General features: G+C 39.1%; 1 protein-coding gene across 1 annotated transcript in view; it reads left to right on the forward strand.

Moving 5' to 3' along the window:
* The first annotated feature begins 13,929 nt into the window (after nt 1–13,929).
* Nucleotides 13,930–24,547, forward strand: part of LOC134527568 (C3 and PZP-like alpha-2-macroglobulin domain-containing protein 8) — a 148,675-nt gene continuing 138,057 nt past the window's right edge. Inside the window, exons 1-2 of the mRNA XM_063360357.1 lie at nt 13,930–13,952; nt 14,567–14,730. Coding sequence (XP_063216427.1) covers nt 13,930–13,952; nt 14,567–14,730 — 187 coding nt within the window. The remainder of the gene's footprint in view (nt 13,953–14,566; nt 14,731–24,547) is intronic.

Here is a 24,547-nt window from a genome sequence, read left to right on the forward strand (position 1 = left end):
GCGCTAGTTAACAGCCTTGCGCTTGGAGACTACAGCACGCTAGAAGCACCAGCGAGCGTCACACTTATCACACCGCATCACTAAAAGGGCTTTTTGACTGTAGGCCAGTCGCAGAAGCAGGCTGAATGTACATAACGCTGTTGAATTTTAGACTATCGCAGAACGAAACTGCGAAATTTTTTGTCTTGGTGTACGACTGGAACCAACTGGTTTTTTGTAGTTCATTACTTACTCAGTGCTGTCTAGGGATAGCCTAGAGAACTGGAAGTCAGTCGTAGAAAGGAAGCATATGCATAGCCACTTCGTGTCCACTTTGTTTCCGAATTAAATAGATCCAAGTCCATCTATTAACAAGGTGGAACAGTGACAATAATTTGGGCTCGCATTCCAGAGGACTTAAAACCCAGGTACACAGATTTCGATTTCACATATTTGCCCTAGACATATCCAGGGGAATGCTGGGATAATTTATAACTACAGGCCATATAATTTAAGTGAAAATACTTCGAGAACAGAAGTGCGTCAAACACCTGCAACATCGTCTTTGTTGCTTATTTTTAACGGGCACCCTCTAATATTACTCTGATAAGTTTCATTGGAAAACGTTAGTTTTCAACATTATAGATCCCTAATATTACTGTGATAAGTTACATTGGAAAGCGTTAGATTTCAACTTTATGAATCTTCTCATTCCATCGTTGATCTTGTACCTAGAGGCTTGCAGAAGCACTTTGAAGTTGCTGTAGATAAACTCATGAATGCTAAATGTGTGTTTAACTTCCAATATTCGTACACCTTCAGGTTGACCCATAGTAGGTGGTTTCATAGAGTCCGGGTTTCGGTAGTGTAAATTTAATTATTTTCTGCTTATTGTGTGGGGTCGACTTTAACTGGCGTGGGGAGGCAGCAAGACAAGTGAAGGACGTGCGGAAGACGGCTGTCCCTTCACTCTGATTTCAGAGGGAAGGAGGCGTTGTCCTCTGATGCCGTCATGAGCTTTACATATTTGTGGAGAGAACACACATAATGAGTGTTTTCCTGATGAAACAAGAGTTACACACAGTTTGAGTCATAATTTTAGCGGGGATTGTTTTCATAATATTGAGATTTCTTACAGAAAGGATTATAAAAAGAATATTGAAAGAATGCAATTTTTCCCAAAAAAAAATCTTTATTGTGTACACATGTTTGGGATTATTCATAAAAAATAAATTCTTAATTTTGTGTCAACAATTATTGAGATTTTAATTAGTATTTATTTTGTTATTTCAAGAATATTTTGGAAGTTATGTCGTAAAGAGACCAATAAAGTGGGAGTTGCCTATTCTGCGCTGAATTTGGTTTGCCTCTGGGTAGTTAATATTTATTTATACATTAATAGAGTTTGTATTTTTAAAAGAAAATCAAATAGTTGCAATTCGGCACAACAAATGCAAATGGAAATAAAATTGATAACAATATCTGGGTTGATAGAAAACATACACAAAAGTACGGTTAAACTAAATGCATAGCGTTTACAAAAAAAACAGTACAAAATAGAAAAAAATAACAGGTGTACCGAACTCACTACACCTTGACTAATGAATGTGTCATCCATAAAAGTATAATAATTATTATTCATGTCGTCACACTTCTCGGTTCTGCCAGCACCAAAAATTTGCATCTATTACACTCCCCATATTTGAACATTTGGAAGTAGCCTACATGCAAAACATTTTCACACAAAAATGAAAACTAGAAAAAAATAGTAGTATGTAAATTTAGTTCTATGAAAAAAACACGAAATTGCCCACCATCGATACCTGTCTCTCTCACACACGTACTATGGGTACTGGCTTATAGTTATATAAGTTTTTTAACAGAAAGTGGGAAGAACAGTCCACTGTCAAACATGTGCAGCACAGCTATATACCTGATCACTAAGGCCGATGTCACGTTTTGCAGATGAAATTAAACGGTTGCCTGTTTCTACTAGGCGATTTCATCTAGATCAATTTTTTACATGTTCGGTTTTGATAAATTTACTTAGAGCATACTTAAGAGACTTCATAGAGCACTGTAATAAAAACGGCCGAAAGATAATTCAGCCAAAAACGCTGCAGAAGTTGTAGCTGCAGTGGCAGAAATTTATAGTGTGACACCAACCTTACAGTCACCACATGTCGCAACGGGTTAAAAATTGAAAGAAAAAAAAACCTCCTTCCTACGGATATGAGAAGGCAACTGTACTGGTGTGGGGAAGGCAGCAAGACAAACGAGGGTTTGCAGAAGACAGCTGTCTTCTGCACGCCCGTCACTTGTTCTGCTGCCTCCCCCACGCCCTGACACACATACACATACACAGAGTTAAAGTCGGCCACACACAAGAAGCAGATAAGAATTCAGTTTAGAATGATGAAACCCGGAATTTTTTACAGCCTTCCTGCTATGGGTCAATGTGCAGCTGAACGGAGATTAAAAGTTAAACACAGATTCAGCATTAATAAGCATATCTATAGCATCTCAAAAGTACTTCAGCAGACCTCTAGGTACAAGATCCACAGTGGGAGAAGAAGAAAAATAAAGGTAAAAACTGGCTCTTTCTAATTAATTAAATTTCACATTGTAGATTTTTCAGTCATAATATTAAGTCAATATGGAAAATGATTACAAGATTCCAGAACATTGCTACTACAGCCCTATTTATCTGAGTAGGAAATTTATAAAATCTTAAAAGTCAATTCCTGAAATGTATTTATTATTAGTAGTATATGAATGTATTTCCGGGTGCAGGGCTCAGGGTTTGGTGTCGGGGCTGACTAGTTCCACCGAGCGCAGAGATTCTCGTGAGACGAGTGGGGGGGTCAATGACCGACCACCTCTAACGTCACGGCGGCCATCTTGGATGACATTTACCTTGGCCTTAGATCTTGAACTTTCACCTTGATCTTCAAATTTTACAAAATGTTTGTCAAAAAGTAACTTACAATTTGCCAAAAATTGCCATAATTTGCCAAAAATTTATAGTTTTGAAGAAAACAGTTCCGCCACAAAATCTCAAAAAGGCGGGGAAAAAATAATTTTCCCATTTCGAGGGAAAAATTCTGGTTTTGAGGGCTACATTCCACGTTGTATTCCTAAAAAAAAATAAAAATAAAATCGAAATGCCTCAAAAGAAATTTGCCTTAGAAAAAATGAAAATTCTCCATACCAGCTAAAACTTCCCGTCGTCTAGCTACCCGGACACACACATGGTGTGCAGAGCTTCAGGAAAAACAACGCGATTTCAAAACTACTCAAGATATCCGAGTGGGGTATGCTTACGAAAAGCATTTTAGAGTTCGCTGAAGGCCGAAAAGTACTTTTGATTTCGGATTAGTTTTTAAACTGTTGTTTTAGAAGAGTTAAAATAGCTAAAACGCATGTTTTCAGAGTGATTTTTAGGCGTAAAACAACCAGTACAGATTCTTGAACGCACTTAAGGGTCTTGCATTACGCCTGTATCATCATTTCTCAGCAATATAATGTTACGGCCACCGCTCAAATTTCACAGTTATCTTGTGACGACGAGACAACTGCGCGGTATTTCGGAGCCTTGCGCTTAGAGGCGATACCGCGCTAGAAGCACCAACGATCGTCGCGCTTATCATCCCGCCTCACTAACACACTTACACCCTTGACAATAAACTTGAAATAATTTAATTTTTAACGAAAAAATTCAGAAAAATCCTCAAAAACATAAAAAAAAATATTTTACTTCAAATGTTGCACTTTTCTTTACGCCTGCCATCTTGGATTCTAGAACCCTGCAATTTTCGTTATGAACGCCATCTTGGATGTGTATGTCATCATCGTTGCACATTTCGTTATGGATGAAATCTTGAAAAGCATAATTTATCGGTTTTAAACAGATTTTTTTTTAAAATTTATATAGTTAAATTTTGATAATAAAATTTAAAAAAGGGGGCTGGGTTTGAACCCAACGAGCACAAAAGCTTAAAAATGGCGACGGATCCTTCTTCCACGGAAGCTCTGGCAGACCTATTTCCCACCACTAATACTAAGGCAGATATTACTTCAGCCAGTATGAAGTCTTGGCGGCCATTTTGTTTTGGTTTGCTGGAGAGCGCTGCTGTCATATGGTTTTCGTCTGCTAGAATGCGCTGCTATTAGATTAATTTTTTTCCCACTATAGTGCAGGATCATGAACTACCAGGACGCCCCGTTTTAAAATTTAACCGCCATCTTGAAAATCTGTAATTTTTAACCTATTAATTTTGCAAAATATTCCAACAATAATTATTGAAAAAATCGCATGTTAAAATAATTATTGACTCGATCACATACAGTGCTTGCTTCGATCCTTGACTGATGCAACATTTTTATTCTATGTAAAACCCACTTATTTAATAAATCATGTTCAAAATCCTAAAAGCGGCTAAGGTAAATGTGTACGAATCCCATCCGAAAACTTTGTAATTATTTTTCTTGCCTCATGTAGAAAAATAACTTCTAATACATGTGAAGGCAAAAGTATTCACGTACGACTAGTCAAAGTACCTAAATTGAAGCTCGTCAGCCACAATTTTCTTTTTTTAATTCTCAAGGATAAGACAGAGGCTGCTCCGGACGAGAATCGTCTGTAGGCACGCGGGGAGATTCGCAAGCTTGCAGAAGTTTCAGGTGTCCGACCACCTGGATTAAACACGCGGCGCCAGGCCTCTGTCGTCGGGCGTGTCGCTAACACGTATAAAACATCGCTGTAATAATAACCCGGCACATGAAGGGTAATAGCTATAATTGCTTTAAAGTACGAAAAACGAAACGAGAGTAGAAAACGAGCGTACCAAAGAAACATTTAAGCTCCGAAAATTTTTGCAGTGCATATATCAGAGTCTAATCCATGCCATATGCCTAAAATATATATATATATCGCCACGAATAATAAGAAACAAAAAAATCTTAATACTGGCCAAGTAATTTGGAACCACGAGACCCTCTTTTTGTTATACTCGACTTACATTTTAAAAATGTCATGTACAAAGGTATGCGCATAGGTGAAACGTCTCTGAACCAAGAGGTATTTTTCGACGTTACTCACTTATATTTTTAACATGTTCAATATAAGGCGTATCTACTAGGCGTCTCCAAACCATGAGGTCAATCTTGATCTGACTTTAGTCTTGAATACACACATTTAATGAAACCACACACATTCAACAAAATTAAATAACACACAATACACGTAATGAACACGCATTGAGCACGCAATACACCACACACTTTTCCCCTTAATGAACATGAAATGCACACACTGAACACGCAATGGAAACGCAATTCACCCAATGAGCACGTAATACACACACTGGACGCGCAATGGACACACAGTGCAGACAATGGACAAGTAATACACACACTGGACACGCAATGGACACGCAATGGACACGCAATACACACACAACACGCAACGAACACGTAATAGAAACAGGACACGCATTTAACGAAAAGGACGCACATGTGCATGGACATTAAAATCAGCAGGAATACGTTCTTCCCACAGGGATATGATCGGTTGCAAGATGCTATAATATAATGCCTATAATAGTATTTGACTCAAAAAATCATCAACTTCAGCTTTCTTAGGCCTAAATTCTCAAGCAACATTTAACAAGGCAACTTGGCTACGGAGCTACAAGACTACAATACTTCGAGACTACGAGTCTCCAAATAGCTACGAGACTACAAGGCTACGAAGCTACGAGTATGCAAGGTTCAAGCTTACGAGTCTACAAAGCTACATGGCTACGAGGTTACAAAGCTACGAGGCTGCATGGCAACAAAGTATACGAGACTACGAGTCTAAAAGGCTCCAACTGGATAAAATAGCTCCATTCAGCAGCGAGAGCAATTTTCTCATGCAAATAACTTGTTGCAAGTAGTCCCGATTCTTGCAACAGTTGGCGCCACGTGCTGTGTTGTAAAGGTAGTCGCACTTTCATGTGGGATGCGGGATGCTCACTCACGATCGCAAGAGAAGAATGGCTTCACTAGACACCAAGGAGAAGGAAGTTCGTCTTGCACGATAGTGATTTTAAACCGTCTTAAGGCATATTATTTAACTGAGTAATGATTAATTTTGTGTTTCAATTCCACCTGAAAAATTATTGTAAGTGATGTTTTAGTAACATAAATTCACTAATTAAAATTAACTCTTAATAAAATTGAACACCTTATTAAGTAAAATATTTTCATGTAGCGATAGAGTTCTCAGAAATAAACAGAAACACTTGGATAACATCAGCAGAAATCTCGCTAGGAATAACCAGGAGCACACGGAGGAAATTAACAGAAGCGTCGCCATGAATGACCAGAACAACTTGGAGAAACCAACAAAATATTGGCAGGAATAATCAGGAGCCCATGGAGAAAACCAACAAATTTTTGAGATGAATAATCAGGAGCACACGGAGAAAACTATCGCACGTTTTCCTGAATCAAGTTCAGTGAATCACACAAAAAATACAAATAACTAAAAATAAAAAATAAAAAACCACAAAAAAGTTTTTGTTGGTGCTAGAACTCTATCTTGTTGATCAAAGGAGAAGTTCACAAGCTGGCTGAAACTGTTTTGTATTTTTTTATAGTTTTTTATGTTTTTTTGCTATGTTTTACACGTGTTATAGACACGGCCGGGGAACGAGGCCTGCGCGCTGCTTGTTGGGTCCAGGCGATCTGTCACCTGACCGACGATTCTCGTCCAGGCGGCCTCTGTCTTTATCCTTGAGAATTTTTTAAAGAATATGTGGTAAACGAGCTTAAATTTAGGTACTTTGACTAGTCGTATGTGAATAATTTTGCCTTCACATGTATTGGAAGTTATTTTTCCATACGAGTCAAGGAAAAAAAATAATACAAAGTTTTATGGTGGGATTCGTACACATGATCCTTACTGCATGAGTGACTGGAACTTGGTGTGTGTGCTAACTCATTTTTCCTGCTGATTCATGTGATAGTGATTTTTTTTAGTTATTGTGTCCCAGACCTTAGACTTTTTGATATATAATTAATTAATATAATTAATTCTGTACTGCCTGGTATCAAACCGCGGACAGGAATCGACAACATGTGATATTTTTGATTCTTTTTGGAATTTTTCCCGATTTTCTAGTTCAATAAATACGAATTTCCAATATGGCAGCCATATCGGCTTACTGGACGCTGGTATATGAGGAACATAAAACGCTTTGTAAAGATTTTGAACATGATTTATTAAGAAAGTAGGTTTGACCTGGAATAATTTTTTTTTTGGATCAGTCAAGGATCAAAGCAAGCTCTGTATGCGATCGAGTCAATCATTATTTTAACAAACGAATTTTTTGATTATTATTGGATTTTTTCCGAATTTCAAGCTTAAAAATTCCAATTTTCAAAATGGTGGCCAAATGTTAAAATAGCAGGGCGTTCAGGTAATAAATGATCTTGCACTCTAGCGGGAACCAATTAAACTAATATGGCAGCAGCGCACTCTAGCAGACGAAAACAATATGGCAGCAGCACCTACTAGCAAACAAAAACAAAATGGCCGTCCTGAGAGCAAATGGTTGACGTAACATCTGCCTTTATTTTAGTGGTGGGAGGTCGTTCTGCCGGTGGTTTCCGTGGAGGAAGGATCCATCACCATTTTTAAGCGTTTGTCATCATCGGGTTCGAACGCAGTACCTTTTAATAAATTTTATTATCAAAATTTAGTTATATAAAAAATTCCAAAAAACCGATAATAATTATTGCTTTTCAAGATTGCATCCGTAACGATTATTTCAACAAAAAATCATAAATCAAAATTGCGGCCATAACGAAAAGTGCAACGATAACGGCATACACATACAAGATGGCGTCCGTAACAATAAGTACAGCGTTCTAGAATCTAAGATAGCAGGTGTAACGAAAATTTTAACGGTCTAGAATCCAAGATGGCGTAACGGAAAGTGGAATTTTTGAAGTAAACGTTTTTTAAAATATTTTTTTTTTTTAAATATAGGGATACATTTAATTTAAAAAGAAACCAATTAGCTACAGAACTCAGTTACAAACCAACAACCCTCACAGCAATACCTAAGCCAAAAAGCTGAGATCAGTTGCTTATGACAACACAGTCAGCGACGTGTGCCGCAACATTATTATATCACCATAGCGATAGCTAGCCGTCCGGTGCGTGTGCTTGTCTGTGGGCACCAACAACGGGGGCTCGCATAGAGTCCCAGGCCGCGTAGAGCCCCCCATTACCTCTGTGTGTGAAGTGGATCTATGTGATGCGGCTATGAGTGGGGTGAATTAAAAGAGCCTGGGGTTTAACAAGTGGGCTTGGGGTTGACTGAGGTGCTTAGCGGTGTATATGCGGATTTTTGGTCTGTGTGGTATTTTTTTCTTTGGTGGCGCTTTTGGTTACTTTGTGTGTGAACCGGGCGAGGGGGGTGGTGTCTAATAAGAGGAAAATAACCTGCAGTAACCTACTCCCTGAATGCCTACCGTAAAAACTTATCTTCTTTGGATTAATTTGACGTGAAGTGGTCAGTCTAGAGCTAGCTGGTAGTTGATAGTCCCATGTTAGTAATGTACTTATGTGAAGCAACTAACTTATTTTACACTTAATAACAAGGGAATCGAACCATTACGCGGCTTAGAGGATAGACTCCATTCCCTGCGCCAAGCCCAGGTCAATATCGTCTACCAATTGGCTGCTGACTTGCGTAACGCAACAGTTTGTTACGTCGCTGCCTCGACCTTGCTGGTACAAGCCTCTCTTCCCACTGGGGTCTCGAGGGGAATCAACCACTTTTAAAAAGAAGCTCGACATTCACTTTACCGTCGGATTTTGGTTACGTTAATGACACGAGCTGAAGTGCTGCCCAGCACATGCAAGAAGACCCTAAGCGCCTCGCTATCACACGGTGTGTAACTCCGCTCTTCTGTCGCGGTCGCGGCTGACTCTCGAGGCGGCGAGTCACCATCGCGCGCTCGGGCTACACAGAGAAAAGGGTTTGTTTGAATCAAAAAAATATTTGTTTATATATGGTGAAACAAATATTTACTTGGTGGAACAAAATATTTTGTTTGTTTAACCAAACTCGGTAAGTAACAAAAATAATTAGTAACACCGAACCAAATATACCTACATTTGAGTTGACAAAATCATTTTGTTGGGTCAACAGAATCTTTTCTTCTACAAAATATTTGTTTGAATTAACAAAATACATTTTATTTCGCCATATTTATAAACAAATATTTTATTGAGGCAAACAAACCTTTCAGTGTACGTAGTCCCGGCGCGGCGGCCGTATTGTAGGGACCAGAACGATAAGCGGATTCATTTCGTGATCTACCAAAATTCATAATTACAAATTTCCGATTCTTCTGCTATTGGTCCACAGTTAACGTGGAGGAATCACGGCCAGTTAGAAACCCTCGACCAAAGAAGTATCGACTCACCAGTTGCCCAATTGAGAAGACTCGCAAGTCCGCGGCCAATGAACAGGCGATGTTCTCCTTAGTGTGCAGAGGATCTTGGAGTCTATCCTGGAGGTCATTGGAAGTGCGAATTTTTCCATCCCCTACGTATTTGACACCTTGGGTCCGCGGCAGTGTCGGCAATTCTAGTCCAGGCACCCCCCCCCCCCTTTCGCAATCAGCGCAGCGGGGGCCAGCCTCGCTACGAGGCGCTGACCCACTGCCTTGAGCCGAGCCTGACTCGAAAGTATATTTGATTTGAGGGTTTCTCATTGGCAAAGATGCGTCCAGGTAAAATTTGAACCAGTAGGTAAAGGAACGATTATTTCGTGGTTAATTTTCACTTCAGTCTAAACTCCACTTACGTACTTCGCCCTTTTTATATTGCTCATTGCTCGATGACCAGTCACAAACTATGGTGGGTTACACGTAATGCGTAGAGACCTATGTAATTCACGTTCTAGTCTGGTGTAAGGGCAGGATCCAAAACACATACCTATATTAAATACGTTTTCCGAGATAATACTGAGTATTTCTTCCGGAAATCGACACATAATTTTAAATTTTTAATCTCGTTTCATTCAAGCAAAATTTTTTAAACTACGAAAAATATGAAAAAATATAAAACTATTCGACTTTATTTTGTCTGATTATGCGTATTGTTGACCGAAGTTAATACTGGAACGCTATTCAGAGAACGGTTTACAATTAACTTTACCTATTGGAGGTACTGGAAAAATACAAAGCATAAATTCTTGGCTAAGAATCCAAACCCAGTATTATTGTGAACACTATTTTGTTGTGATAACGTTGTTTTTATTTTTTCAAATATCTGTAGCTTACATTAATATTTCTGTTCCATTATAAAAATTTACAATGTACTAGTGACTGGGTAACCACTTATTCTCTTTGTTTGTAACTGACTCAAAGTTGTCAAGGGTATTAAGTGAGCACTGTAGTTCAAACACCATGTAGGAGACATAAATTTTCTTCAACTGTACTTTGCTAAGCAATGACTTCCACGAAATAATCGTCGCTCTACCAATAGCAAAAGCAACATAAGGTGCAAGTTTTTCTTAAAAGATTCTAGCCTTACGTAAAATAAATCCGAAAAACTAATCTGTATAAAAAAATAACAAAGTGATGCAAAGGTATAAATGTTTTCAGTCTACCTTGCGACCTGTCTGTAGGAATGTTCTAACGGGCGGTCGAGAAATCCGTGCAAACATTTCCCTTTCCCCCTCCACACCCATCCACCAAACTCTCTCGGCTAGGGCCTTCATTCTTCTCTTTAATTGGCTCGTCTCGCCGACGGCAGAACCCTCGCTTCCCCTCCCCCTCCACACCCAGTGCAATAAATAATTCATGCTATGGTTCTACCACGCTACCCCCACCCCTGCTCCGCATAATTTACTGACACCCCCTTCACTCCCTTTCCACTGCGACGAGAGAACGTCTCTCGTTTGCGCTGATTCTTTTTTGAGTTTATGTTTTTTTTTAATAAATATTCTACTCGCGAAAGCGTCTACATCATGCATTCCTTCCACAAAATCAGACTTTTTTTCTCGCGAGACAAAGCATTGATGAATACACTGTGCCATTAACAGAGGTGAGCATGTGCGAAATAAAATCAAGCTGCAAAATGTGTCAATAAAGCATATTTTATTGATAAATTTTTATATTAATTAAGTATTTTATCTAGTGTCAAATTATTTTACCTATATATCAAATCAAGACGACTGGTGGTTTAATTTTAGCCATAAATTTATATACTGTTTTTTTTTGCTGTCATAATTTTGGTATTGTAAATTTTAAAGATAGTGTATAATAATGGGCATGCATGTTTCGTGGAAAGATTTCGAGACAACATGAAAGTTAAAACACTGTATCATCGTCTGTGTTTCGTTATTGATCGAGTTTATTTCAATTGTAACAACACCAATCACAGTAATTCAATGCGGAAGAGCAAACCCGTTCTGAGTGGCTTGGTGCAATAAGGCAACGACTTCTCTCGCAGACACCCGCCAATCACAAGGAAGACACCGCTGGTGCGGGTATAACTTGTTGCAGTCAAATAAGCGTACAGATTTTTTCGCGAAAAATGCCTGCCCCTATCTGTATAATATTAATACTGGACACATACTCTACCATCAAATGGATTGGATCGATAAAAACGCAAAGTTCATCGCACACATATATTTTAGCAGTCCAGCTTTATTTGCTACTCAAAGAACACAGGTTTTTGTCACTAGAAAATTATTATTTTGACAATAGAGATGGACACCAAAGTACATATGTTGTTAATTAAAATGCATTAAGAGGCTTGTTAGTAGTGGGAAGTATTTTTCGCTAATAAATCAAAAGCTCATTAGATTGGAATAAGGCGTGCCAATCGCCAGTGGTGTCATCCTTGAGATTAGCGGCCGTCTGTGAGATAAGCCATTTACGAATTTGGTGGACCATTCAGAAAGAGCTTTTTTCCACACAGATTTTTTGGATTGGTGTGCCGAAAGTGGGCTTTATTGCACGAAACCTAGGTGATGGTACGCTCGAGGTATTAGTCTATGGTTTAGATTTCTGTTTTAAATTCTAATAAGACACCTTGGTTAGCAATTGGTAAGGAAAAAAAGCCGTAGCTGTATAAAATCACAATTTTGAATTGTATTTATATGTTCGAAAGGAAACCGTTAGGAAGATACATAAAATTCCCATTATCACGCTTAACTACAGTAAGACCAAACAATTAGTTTGTTATTCAAATAGAAAAGAATGTTTGGTACTCGTTCCCATGTTGACTTAACGCCCACTCCCTATCATCATACATTCGTACATAGCGCCTACAGTGTTTTAACACATAACGGGGGACTGGAAAAATTCTCGGCTTCAATGGCCACCAGGATGGACACACTCGGGCAAACGTCGCCGGTTTATTAACTGCTGGCTTGTGAGGCGTCTCAACTGGGTGACTTGTGATTCGATACTTCTTTGGTTGAGGGCCTTTAATTGGCCAAAAATTCTCCTATATTAATAGTACAACAATAGAAAGAAAAGCACAACGTTACAATTATTTGAATTTTAGCGTTTCACGAAATGAATCTACAAAATTTTCCGGTCTCTACTAATGACTACAGTGGAACTCGTTTAGTAATAAAACGTGAGCCCCAAACCAATGTATGTTGAGGTGTGATGTACAGGAGACAGAAGTGACTGTCGGCAATGTCGAGATGTGCTGGGGCGCTATTGACCCCGCGAGCCCTGGAGGACGGGAGCTAAGCTGCTCGTAATGAGTGCCTGGTTAAGGGGGAGCTGTCCGCCTGGCCTAACGGAGCACCACCTCCCACCCCCTACTGTGGCGGTTGCACGCTGGCTAGGGACACGCAAGCCCGGGTCGTTAGCAGCGGGAGGCGAGGAATATGCTGACGACGCCCAAACATCCGGATATAAAAGGGTTGCCGCGCCAACAATTTCTTTTTATCTCGCAAACCCTGGGTTTGTCAGTTCGCTAAAAGACCCCCTGTTTGGAGGGATGGAGGGGAAAAATTCGTGCAAAACCTACTCCCTCGTCAAGCTAACCTCCCTTGGAGATCCGCGGAGTCATCACAGATACCTCGCTCCAGCCCTGCACTTCGCAGCAGGGGCGAGATTGTGTCTAATAAGGGGGGTCGGGGAAATTGATGGCAGGGAGGGGTGAGATGCTACGCCTCATTATACAGGAGGTTATTACCTGCGCCTCGTCCAGGGGGTTGTTAACAACGTGTGGGTCCCCGCCCCCCCCCCCTCTAAGCCCTGGGAGATGGGGAGTTCGCACACGGAAACAACAGATAATGGCGCACGAGAGAATAACTAGTCCTGCATTTAATTCCCAGTGCAAGCAACGAGACTCCCTCTGGTGGGACGGCAGGGTGACAGTGATAAAGAGTTTCCTCGTCGAAGCACCAACTTCCATCCGTCATGACACCTTTCTTGACAGTTCTATTGGCCAATAGGTAGATCGAAGTTGGAATGTAAATATTTCCACAACGCAGCTTGTGCGCATAATCCATACCAATGTTTAGTCTATAGTTTAATCCTAACCTCAGACGGCATTATTTTCCCTGTCATGGAAGTAACAAGTTGTGGAGAGGTTGTGTGTTATTTTTGTCCTATTAATGATTGAATTCAACATTAGGACGCCCCCCTAACCCCTTATTTCATCTTAACAGCAAACATTTGCTTTTGTAATGAAGTTATAACGCTAATTCGTTGTTCATGTGTTGTTAGCATCTTTGTTTATTAATACTACCTTCATGATGGAATGTTTACGATTATTCTTAGCAAGTTCCTTTCAAGCTATGAACTCAACCTTAAGCTTAAGCCTTTATGTATAGATATACAGTTCTTCTTGCTGACCAATTGCTAGCCAGAGTGACTTCAACTCTAGAGTAAACTCCATTGAATAACACCTCCATGGGCATCATAGAGGAAGCTGGGTATGTGGGTATGAAGGGTATTAAATAAGGATAACGGGCTTGCACAGCTATTGGCTGCAGCCGAGAAACCTCGAGTGAGTAGATGGTTGGGTGAGTGGGTAGTTTGGTAGTAGACATATATTTTAACAATGATTAATTGCGCTTCCAGTCGCGCGTCCATTGGTACTGCCATCCTTGACGGCCGTCGGCTGCGACGCATGGTGGGAGGGGGGGGGGGGGCCGCTGATGTTGAAGCGTCCGTGGCAGCCTCGTACCAGCCCCTGACCGAACCCCGGGGCTAGCTAGCCGAATGGTGCTGCGCCTCGGGTGCAGAATGGTGCGATGGTCGCTGTATCGTCAGCTTACTTACACTTTCCCTCGTAAACAGTTTCCTGATAGCTTTCCAGTATTAACTCCGCGCGTTAATAAGCACGATAAAAGGGAAATTAAGTCCAAATATTGTCTATTCGATTATGGCTTTCTTGGTTTAAAATAGTTATGCTTGAATGAAACATCTCTTAAAATATAAAATGATGAGAAATGCGCGGTATGGTCTGGATACACGCAGGAGCACCCATGTCCCAGTGCTGTGTACAAGTGCAGTCACAGAGGGTGTCGGGCGCGTGTCTGCGCAGGGGCGTGTCCGTGGCGGCGCCGCGGCTGGCAGTTCCGGGCCGCGCCGCGCCGGCGCTGGTGTCGCTGCTGGGCCGCGGGCGGCGGGACGCGCGCAACGTCACCCTGCGCCTGCGCCCGAGCCGCGCGGAGCAGCCGCTCGCCGAGACCAGCGCGCACGTGCGAGGTCAGTGCGGGCCGCCCTTCTCGCGGCCGCCTGGACTGCTGCAACCCCTCATCAACACTGTGTTCAGTGGGAGTTTCATAACTTATATCATATTCCTGATTCCGATTCAATTTTCGAAATTTTTTCCCCCAAGATTTATATTCTTTCATTTTTTTAATGCTTGTTAAATGCCTAACCAATGCCCAATAGAATGTTTTCCTCTTTTGTCAGTTAAGTTGAAGTTGTGAGATGGAATAAAGCCTCACTCACGAATTTCGCTTGGTTGTAATGAAGATTACAGCTTAAAAACTGTCAAATTAATTTCGTTTTAATACGCACCTAACGACTCGGTGTAAAGAAAAAAATAGCATGCTGAGATACCAGGAAAATTAGGATTCGATATCTTAATTAATTCGAAAAAAATTAAGATTTATTGAATTAAAAGTCACATTTGAAAGAATGGAACTTTCTTGAATATTTAATGTATCTATAGCAAACGAATACGCAATTAACATTTCAAAATTGATTTCTTATGAGAGATTCCAGTTTATTTGAGTTACGCAGTCTCAATACTCCAAATTTTAACTTACAGGTGTGGAAAAGTTACAAGGTATCGCCAATCATTAAACCCCAACAAATATCCAAAATAAATTACAAATCCTAAAATGTAACCGAAATTTAAAACTAAACATACCTTCAAAAGAATATTCCTATTTTTATAAGAAACTCCCATTTAACATGATGTTAATGATGGGTTCAATTACTACTAACGCCGTTAGTTCGCAGGCCGCCGCGAGCTTCACTAAGCCGACGGAGAATAAAGGTAAGTTGCCTGACCTGTCTATATGACCGTGATCACGACAAAATAACTTTTAACAATTATGATCTTAATTGCTTCCCAAGGATGGTTTACGTCTTTGAAGACGGAGTTGGACAATAATGTTACTGTACCCGATGGGAATTTCAAAACTTTCACCCCCTATTTAACACCCTTAGAGGATGAATAAAAATTCTTTCTCAGTGTTCACTTACGATGTATAAGGAACTCTTATGCTAAAATGCCGTGCTTCTAGACCCAACGGTTTAAGCTGTGCGTTGCCTGTCAGTCAGTGTTAGAGTTTTAAGTATATATTGGAGATGGAAGTTTTGAGCGCCTGTATCATTTTTTTTATTTGAATGAAGCTCTACAACCACCGCGAATTTTGTCGCTGACACAAAATAACTTCATTGAAATAATTGTGGGTAGTAGCACGTAACAAAAGGGTGTCAAAAATAAAGGTGTTGTCCCTAATTAATTAAATGAAATAACACTGCTACAGTGACAAAATTCGCTTTGGTTGTAGAACTGCAATTAGTTGAACATAACCCAGAAGCTCATTGTTCTACCTAAATACCTTCTCCACTAAATAAAATTCGTGTTCAACTCCATCTTCAAAGATACATACCAGTCTTGGGAAGTACTTTAGATCATGAAAAACGTATATGTGTTTTTAAGTTTTTCGTAGTTTGCCGAAGTTCGTCGGTCGAATTCAGGCTCACTCTGTAGTCCAATCACAAACTAAACCAATCATCAACTGGAACAGTGATGGTGACTGGCGGCCCGTCTAAAGAATCCTAAAATAATGAAATCTTATCAAATAAAATGTCTTGTATTAGACGCCTTTGTTTGTATAATTGTACCTAGAATAAGTTGTCACCAGCCACTGTTAAAAATCTATGATATTCTTACAGAAATATTGAAAAAAATATTATTAATTTTTTGTCATTGTATGTAATTTCTTAAAGTTAATTATTGTAAGATTAAAAAATTATTCTTTCAATAGTTTTAACTATTGTTTTTAAGAGAGTATTATTTTTAAAGTTTCTCTCAAAAAATGCTATATAATAAGTTCAAATAATGATTCATGCAATGGAGAATATGTAATTAAATCTTTATTCTGGACATATGCCATTACTGTGTGTCAGAGAAAACGTATTCATCTATATTTGTTCGTTCTTCGGTTTTTCTGTATAATGTACAAGGAAAATTAAACAATGGTATATTATGAAAATAGTGATTTAAATCATACTACATATTGTATTTATAATTTATTTTACAATATAATACGACAGCAATAAAATGTTGCTCGATATTTAATGTATCTTTATACATGTAAAAACTCATATCTTCCTTTCTTAAAGAGTAAAGCTGGCCAACACTGATCTAAAATAATCATGACCGACCCGGATGGAGTAGCAGACAATGAACATTTGACATCGACTTGTTTAACTGACGTTTATTGAGAATAGTTAGAATTATGAAGGTATCTAACAATGTGCTGAAAAAATATCCTGCCAATAGCAATATATTGGAAGAGAGTCCTGATGGAGCATGTGCTGATAAAAGTAAAGTCCATCAACCAAGACTACCATCAGGCAAGAACCTATACCACTTGCAGGCACGCACCTATACAACTGCCAGGCAACAACCTAAGCCACTGCCAGGCAATAAACTAGATTACTGCCAGGTAACATAGTAAACCACTGCCAGGATACAACCTAACAAACTGCCAGACAACAACCGATACCAGTGCCAAGCAACAATCTAGACCCCTGCCATGCAACAACCTAGATCAGTGCCAGGCACCAACATAGATGATCACTGAGTGGCAACAACCTAGAACAAGCCAAGCAAAAACCTAGACCACTGCCAGGAAACAACCTAGACAACTGCCAATTAACATTCTAGATCACTGTAGGCAATAACCTAGACCAACAACCGTACATTTTCTTTTTACAACGCGATGGTATATCATATAGTTAAAAAATTTCATGAGCTTAAAAAAATCACATTTCTTTTCAATTTGGAGCACCAGCTGTATTCTCCTCCTTCTTGGCTTCACCTCCCTGTATTTTAGTCCGGATTTGTGCTTCCATTCCCCTCTTTTTTTCAGTTGGCAATATGTGAAATATTTTCTGGTTGCAACACACTTATGGCGTAGAGACCATGGAGTGGCTTACTACTAGTACGGACCTGCGAAATTTGGGTTGTTCTCTGGTGCCTGTTTGGACTCTACTTGTTTATTGGCTGACCAAACATTTCACTTTCTCTCCGAGCAATTAACCCGTGAGTCAATGAGGAAGGTAATTCAGTTGTACAGACATTAGCACTCAGTACTGTCATCTAACAGTGATGTGAATTCTACAGGCCCCTATTCGTTATATGTTTAGGTTTCTCGAGTATATCAATATGTTTTTTTTTTTAAATTTATCATCTTATCACTAAACGACTGAGATTAATTCAAGTTGTATTTTTTTCATGTTAATTTTTCCTCGTGCTAGCAAAGAGGCATTTTCAGCTTTTTTCTGATACAACGCCACTGCAGCGAACTGTAAATCTTCCGGCTAAGCATAAACAGTACAAACATACGTTTAGCAGTTTTATTTCTCTTTCTTCTCCTTTCCTTTCTTTTGCACGTGTTTCTGCTTCCTCCAAACTTTCCCTTCGCTGCACCCGTGCCCTCTCCTCCAAACCTTTCGTTAAATGGGCGAGATTTAATTTTCTCGTTTGTCCCTTCCACCGAGTACTTCCTCCGAGCTCCGGTAATTTCCTCTCGTCTTTTGTCTCCTGCGACGCGCGGCGGGCAGATAGCCTTTTTTTTTTATTCCTTTCTCTTCTTCCTTCTTGTTTTCTTTTAACTGCGTCACGACCCGAGTTCGCTCCAAGTATTACCCGATGTCTCGCGTTCCGCGAACAGAATAACCATTTTTTAAAAAATACGTGTCTTCAAAAACGGAAGCCCAAGAATCACTCACCCCTGATCCGTAACGAACATGTCCGAAGTTTTCTGCTCGCTCGGGAAATTTCGTGGTGCAAGATTTCATGCAATTTCTTTTCGATCAAAGGCCCGTTCTACAATGACACGGAAACGGAGACGGACCCGTACGGATTAGCTCAGCATTGCTGGGCTCTTCTGTTTATGTTGCTCCGTGGGACGAATAGAAGTCGAGTACTTGGCTGCGGGGGTAGCCATGTTTATTTGTGTTCTAAATACGTTGGAAATTGTTTCAAGTACAAGCATTTCTAGTGCTTTATGTTGACTTTATGGTTAATTTTTATAATAAATGTAAATTCTACCCATGCTATAGTCTTGAAGCATAATATAATTTTTAAATAATTTATATTTCTAAATATGGAAATGCAATCGTATTGGTTGCCATTTTTACGTTTCTATGCGTTGTGGAAGCAGCACGACGCGGTAGTGAAATGTTCGGGAAATCCGTCTCCGTTCCCGAGCCATTGTAGACTGGGATTTAAGCCGGAATTACAATAGTCTATCGCCTCCGTCCGTCCTACTTGCGTCAATCACGTGACTTGCAGCCAATCACATCGTCCGTAAAATTCCATCTGTCTGTCCGTTCATCAAAAGCTTGGTAACTTCATACTTATAACGTCTAAATGGTTGAAACGGATTTGTGTGTGAAATGTTAATATATTAGGAGTGTTGGAAGTTTGTTTAATTCTATATATGCTTGGATAATTATTTTTTAATCATGTTTGAACACATTTTAAAAATTTTGTTTAAAAAAAATTGTCCGATTTACAGAAGTGTAATTAATTACGCTTGATAACTCTGAAAATATTGAAAAAAAAATTGCCATAGTCACAAATATTGATTTAATGAGTTATAAGCGCATAGCTTACATGACTTTTGAACTAATCTAACTATAAAAGTAAATATTTTCTCCAAAATTTAAGTTTTCCCAACAGCAGCAGCATGTATAAGGGAGAATATTATGACGGAAGGACGGAGCGTTGTAAATCGCTCGGTGGCCGACGGACGCAACGAGCTGTTGTACTTCCGGCATTACAGTATTTTAAATGTCGCTGACTTACATAACCAGCTAATCGATAAAATATATACATCCATTCTTAATGTTAATACAAATAATCGTCCCCCTTCTGCCATTACGCAAACGCTTTATCCGGAATTATTTGTTTAAATGTTCTATGATACAAGATCGTCAAATTTATTTTCCTGAAAAACTATTTTGTGTGTATGATGACCTGCTCATCATTTATTCATTAATGAACAGAGATATGCAAATATGAATCTGGACTCCTAAAGGGCAAAGATGTAGTTAGAAGCGTACACAGAATTTCACTTTGCGTGGAAGTGTGGAGGAAGGGGAAATGGAAGCACTTTGTTTGTTGTTTGCGTTCTAATTCTTATGATTTATAAATATTTTTTTTAGGATTTTGGCCTTGGGGGTGGAGCATATATTACATATATTCTATCCCCACCCGCGTACGCCCTTGGTTGCAGGATGTAAAGAAAAAAATACGTATTTCAATATTCTGTGTGCATGTCAAGACATGCACCGCATAAGTAAAAATTAAATTTCAGATTATGTGCACCGTACGGTTTATCACCCGTATATCGATTCAAAACTCGATTATTACGGCAAGTCAGGTACACGATTCAAGATGAGTTGCACGTTGCAGGTCTATGAATGGCTGCCATTTTGGCATTCGATTACTTTTGACTCAAAAATTATATACATTAACAAATTCTACAAAAAAACTTACGTAATAGAAATTGGTTTTCCTCGGCTCAATTCTCGATAAATAACTCGATTTTGCATACCACTTGCTGAAATACTCTGCGTTATGGAAAACTGAGATATACAGGCAGTCGACGCATGTGGTTTCGACGCAGCACAGTGTAGTGTTGTCCTCCTAAAGTTGTGGATCAATTAACTATAACTCGACGTCATCGACAATGGAGGGCTCTAGAGACGACGAAAGGCTATGAGATGAAGATGGAGCGTTGCAGGAATGAATGCACGAAAGGAAAACAGGAGTACCGCGAGAAAAGCCATCGGCGGAAGACAAAGTCCACCAACTATCCCATTTGCGAAACAAAATAATTCAGTTATTAAGTTGCCGGGAGTAAAACCCATATAACCTCAGTATCTATGCCTTATCCGTGTGGCGAGAGCTGGAGACACCATATCTCCGGATAGCGTTGCAAAGCGTACAAGAAAATCATTTCCACAGAACTCACATAACTGCGTGAGCACAAAAAAATTATGATTTCATTTTGTATTTGTTTTTTCAAGGCATTATATTATATTATGTGTTTATTAATAGTCCAACCTTTTGCTATCTGTAGGAAATTAAAAATGTGTTTGTTTTTTTCACAACTTATTTAAGAACACTTTGTTGTGGGGGGTTAGCCTGAGCCAACCGGCAACATTGAATTAAGGAAAAAGGAGGTGACAGAGAGGCAGGTGATACTAAGTCACTTTCCAAAACGCTACATTTATTATGGAAACGGGAGCAGGCACAAACACTTAACATATTAATTACTGACTCCTACAATATACTATCGAGTCTTTATTACTTAACCTAATACGTCACTGTTCATTGTCCTCGTGAGGTATCATTCCCTGTATACGATTTATTGATGTCGCTGTTTCCGTGGGGGGGGGGGGGGGGAGACTAGCGAACACCGTCCCAGTTCATTAAGCACGCGTATAGTTTTAGACGTCAAAACACAACGGTGGACACGGGCCGATTCTGCCCCTCAGACTTTCCAGTACTTGCCTTTATAATCGCAGCCGTCGGAGTCCGTGGTAAACAGGATATCATTTGTGTGCTAACAGTAGAGACCGAAAATGCGCTCTACCACCAACGGCGACAAAGTCCTGTAGCGACCGCTGGGCCGCTCGACAAGGTAGAAGACTCAGGTGTGCAGCCCGGCTATAAGCTCGCGAGTCGGCGCGTGCGCGGGCTAATATACCCGGCAGCCGAGTGACGTCACGTGTTACGTAACCGCGGCAGTCGACTGACGTACTGCGGTACCACTTACACTGGACGAGGCCGCACGAGGCTCGGACGTCCCGGTCGTACACCCCGCGCAACAACTTAATGTAATAAATATGTCATTGGGTGTACAGAGTTAATTAATAATAATATAATTGCTTAAATGTTGTGAGTTTGATTTTCTTCCACAGCTCATTAAATAAATGTTCTTAAGATAATTGTAAAAATTTTAAAAATAACAAATCTCTTTTTAGTTTTTAATTCTTATAAACATAAAGTGGTGCGAGTGAATAAATGGTAGTTATTATTGCTTGTCCCACACGGGAAAGCTAGTATTTATTTTTATCTCTTTATCCTAGGAAAATTAAAAATTGCTATAATACGTAAATATAGACATAAAACGATTTTAATTAATTTTTTTTTAATTTTCCCAAATATCTAGCCTGGTATTTATTGCACGTAATGAAATTTAAATGTAAAATGATTTGAACTGTCCCAAACGTAACGAAAGGATCACCAATTAGTGTTGTTTTTTTTTGTCCCTGCCTCTCATTTTTACGGTTTCGCAGTTAGTGGTCTGCGAGTTTGCTACTACAAGCAAAAGATTTCACAAGACGAAGCCGTTTACCTTTTAAGTTTCTCTCCCGTCTCTTCCAGTTTTCGGGCTTTATTGATCTTTCTTGAGCTGCGGTCGCAACTCATTAGCGTTTCATGGCATAAAAGAAGACGCATAGAAAAAACTAGAATGAATTAATATTACAGTAGACGTAAGAGAGGTAATGATGTATTTTAAGTTCTAAGTTTAAAAAAAAATAAGCTGGATTTGTTAAACTTTGCTTAATCACAAACCTGCGAAATTGGCGCTATTAATTTTTGGCAGTCCAGATTGCAGATAACTGTACTGTTTACTGACCCTTCTAATTGAATTACAGGTAATTTTAAAAATACTTTAGTGGCTATAAACCAATGACAATCCCATAAAATACATTTTGATGAATCATGTTCGTCCCGAAAGGAAGGTGGCAGCAGCTAATGAACATGACTGAACATGACATATGACTGAATTATGAACTCGTTTATTGAGTCTGTCCTGTCACTGGAAAAAAATAATCGTGAAATTTACAGTTCTCTATGCACTATGCGTAACGTTCTCGTGGTCTTAATTTACCGAAACGAATTTATTTCGGTATTCATTTACTCGATATTTCATTCTTAGGGAATAAGTAAGCGTGAGCTGGCGATTTTGATATACATATTGCAATACATATTACATATTGATACTATCGGCTTGTTAACATTCAGTCTTATTTTGTATAGCATCGTTAAGCATAATAAGTTTTAATATATATTAGTTCTACTATTTCATGATTTTTATGACCATAAATAGTGCTTACTGACAGCATTCGTACAGCTGTAGTCATTCTAACAGAAAAAAATATAATTAAATGTTAAAAAACAATTATTATTTCACGGGTGAAAATATTTTTAGAAGTAAGTCACTTATAATAACAAGGAATGCAATTAAGTATGTGCTGTGCTGAGAAAGCCAAACTTCTTAAAATTAAGTTATATAATCAAAATGTTAACAGAAACGGTTAACACTAAGTTGGCGTCTTTCAGTTACTTTGATTAGAGTCAATTAGATTTAATTACGTCAATCAATTCAATTATAAATACAAATGTAAATTATCAGATGATGCTCTTTATGAAATACGTCAGGAAAATGTATTTCCACAATTCCCATTCCAAATTTTACCTTGCAAAATACAATTTTTCCAATAAATTCAACAAATTTTCACTAACTTCCGAAGTTGTGTCAGAAACTCTTGCGTTTTATGGCGTGCGTACGGCAACAGAGGACAGTGCTAACAGCATAAATCGTGCAATGGAAAGAGAAAGTAAATGCCCATTCAAACGCACACTGCAATCTAAGCATGCGGATCGCTACACCGTGGTTATTGGGGCCGGTGTCACGTCACGTGGGCTCAAATGGCAGCAGACACTGCCGCGTCATCCTGCGCTCCGGGAAATCTGCTCGGCCGCACACACGCGAAGAACCCCGTAGTCGAGGAGGCGGTATCTTTCATTATTTTGCTTATAATGTTTCGTCTTTTCCCACATGATTTTAAATAATTTCGCAATATGGCCGCTTTTATTTGTTTATAAAAAGTTTTTTGATGTGTAACATCCTAGCCCTCGTTGCTCGGGATTTGGTAAGAGTAATTTCGTGAACGGAACGGAAATCGCATGGAACGGGAATGTGTAACCACTGCACTGCCATCTGTGGCGTATGGTGAAAACTTAAACTTCACAAAGTCAAAGGGAAACATAATGGTACTAACTGTTTAGTGAATTATAACAAGATGGGCAGTATTTTAATGAAATTCCTTGTCGAAAATCAAGTTCAAAGACGGGGTTCGGTCTGCTAGCCAAATGAATCAATAGTCGACGTAGATGCTCGGGCAGCGAATTTTAGCGGCGGGTGCGGAAACTACGTGTGATTAGCGTTCAGAAATTTTGTTGGAAACACATTTTGCGTATAGTATTTCACTTCGCAATATTAAAAAAAAAAATCATTTAACGTTAATTATCGTGTCCGAGTTTCGTATTAAAGTGAATTCGCAGCATGAGAACACATGAATTTGGTCGTTACCTGAGGTTAGATGTTACACATCACTGGCGTGTACTAAAATACTATCTCACATTTTTTCTAAAAAAAAGTTCTTGTTAATGTTTTTTTACGAACTATAAGGAAAAATTGTTGTCAGTCCTAGCAAATACTGAAAGCTTTAAATCATGTGGTATACAGTTTTGGATTAGCCGGTTTCATCTTAGTCTTGAAAGTCTTTACTTTGAATACATCATTTTAAAATCGATAGATATAAGTATTTTTTTTGCGAAACCCTGAAAAACTTAAGTTTCACATCGTTTTGGATAGTAAAATTATTTTTAGAGATTTAATGAATTATATACTAGAAAGAAAGAGTTTCAAGTCAATGGTCACAATCGAAAGATTAATACGAAAATGAT

The sequence above is a fragment of the Bacillus rossius genome, chromosome 1 (assembly GCF_032445375.1).
Source record: "Bacillus rossius redtenbacheri isolate Brsri chromosome 1, Brsri_v3, whole genome shotgun sequence".
NCBI classification, from domain to species: Eukaryota; Metazoa; Arthropoda; class Insecta; order Phasmatodea; family Bacillidae; genus Bacillus; species Bacillus rossius.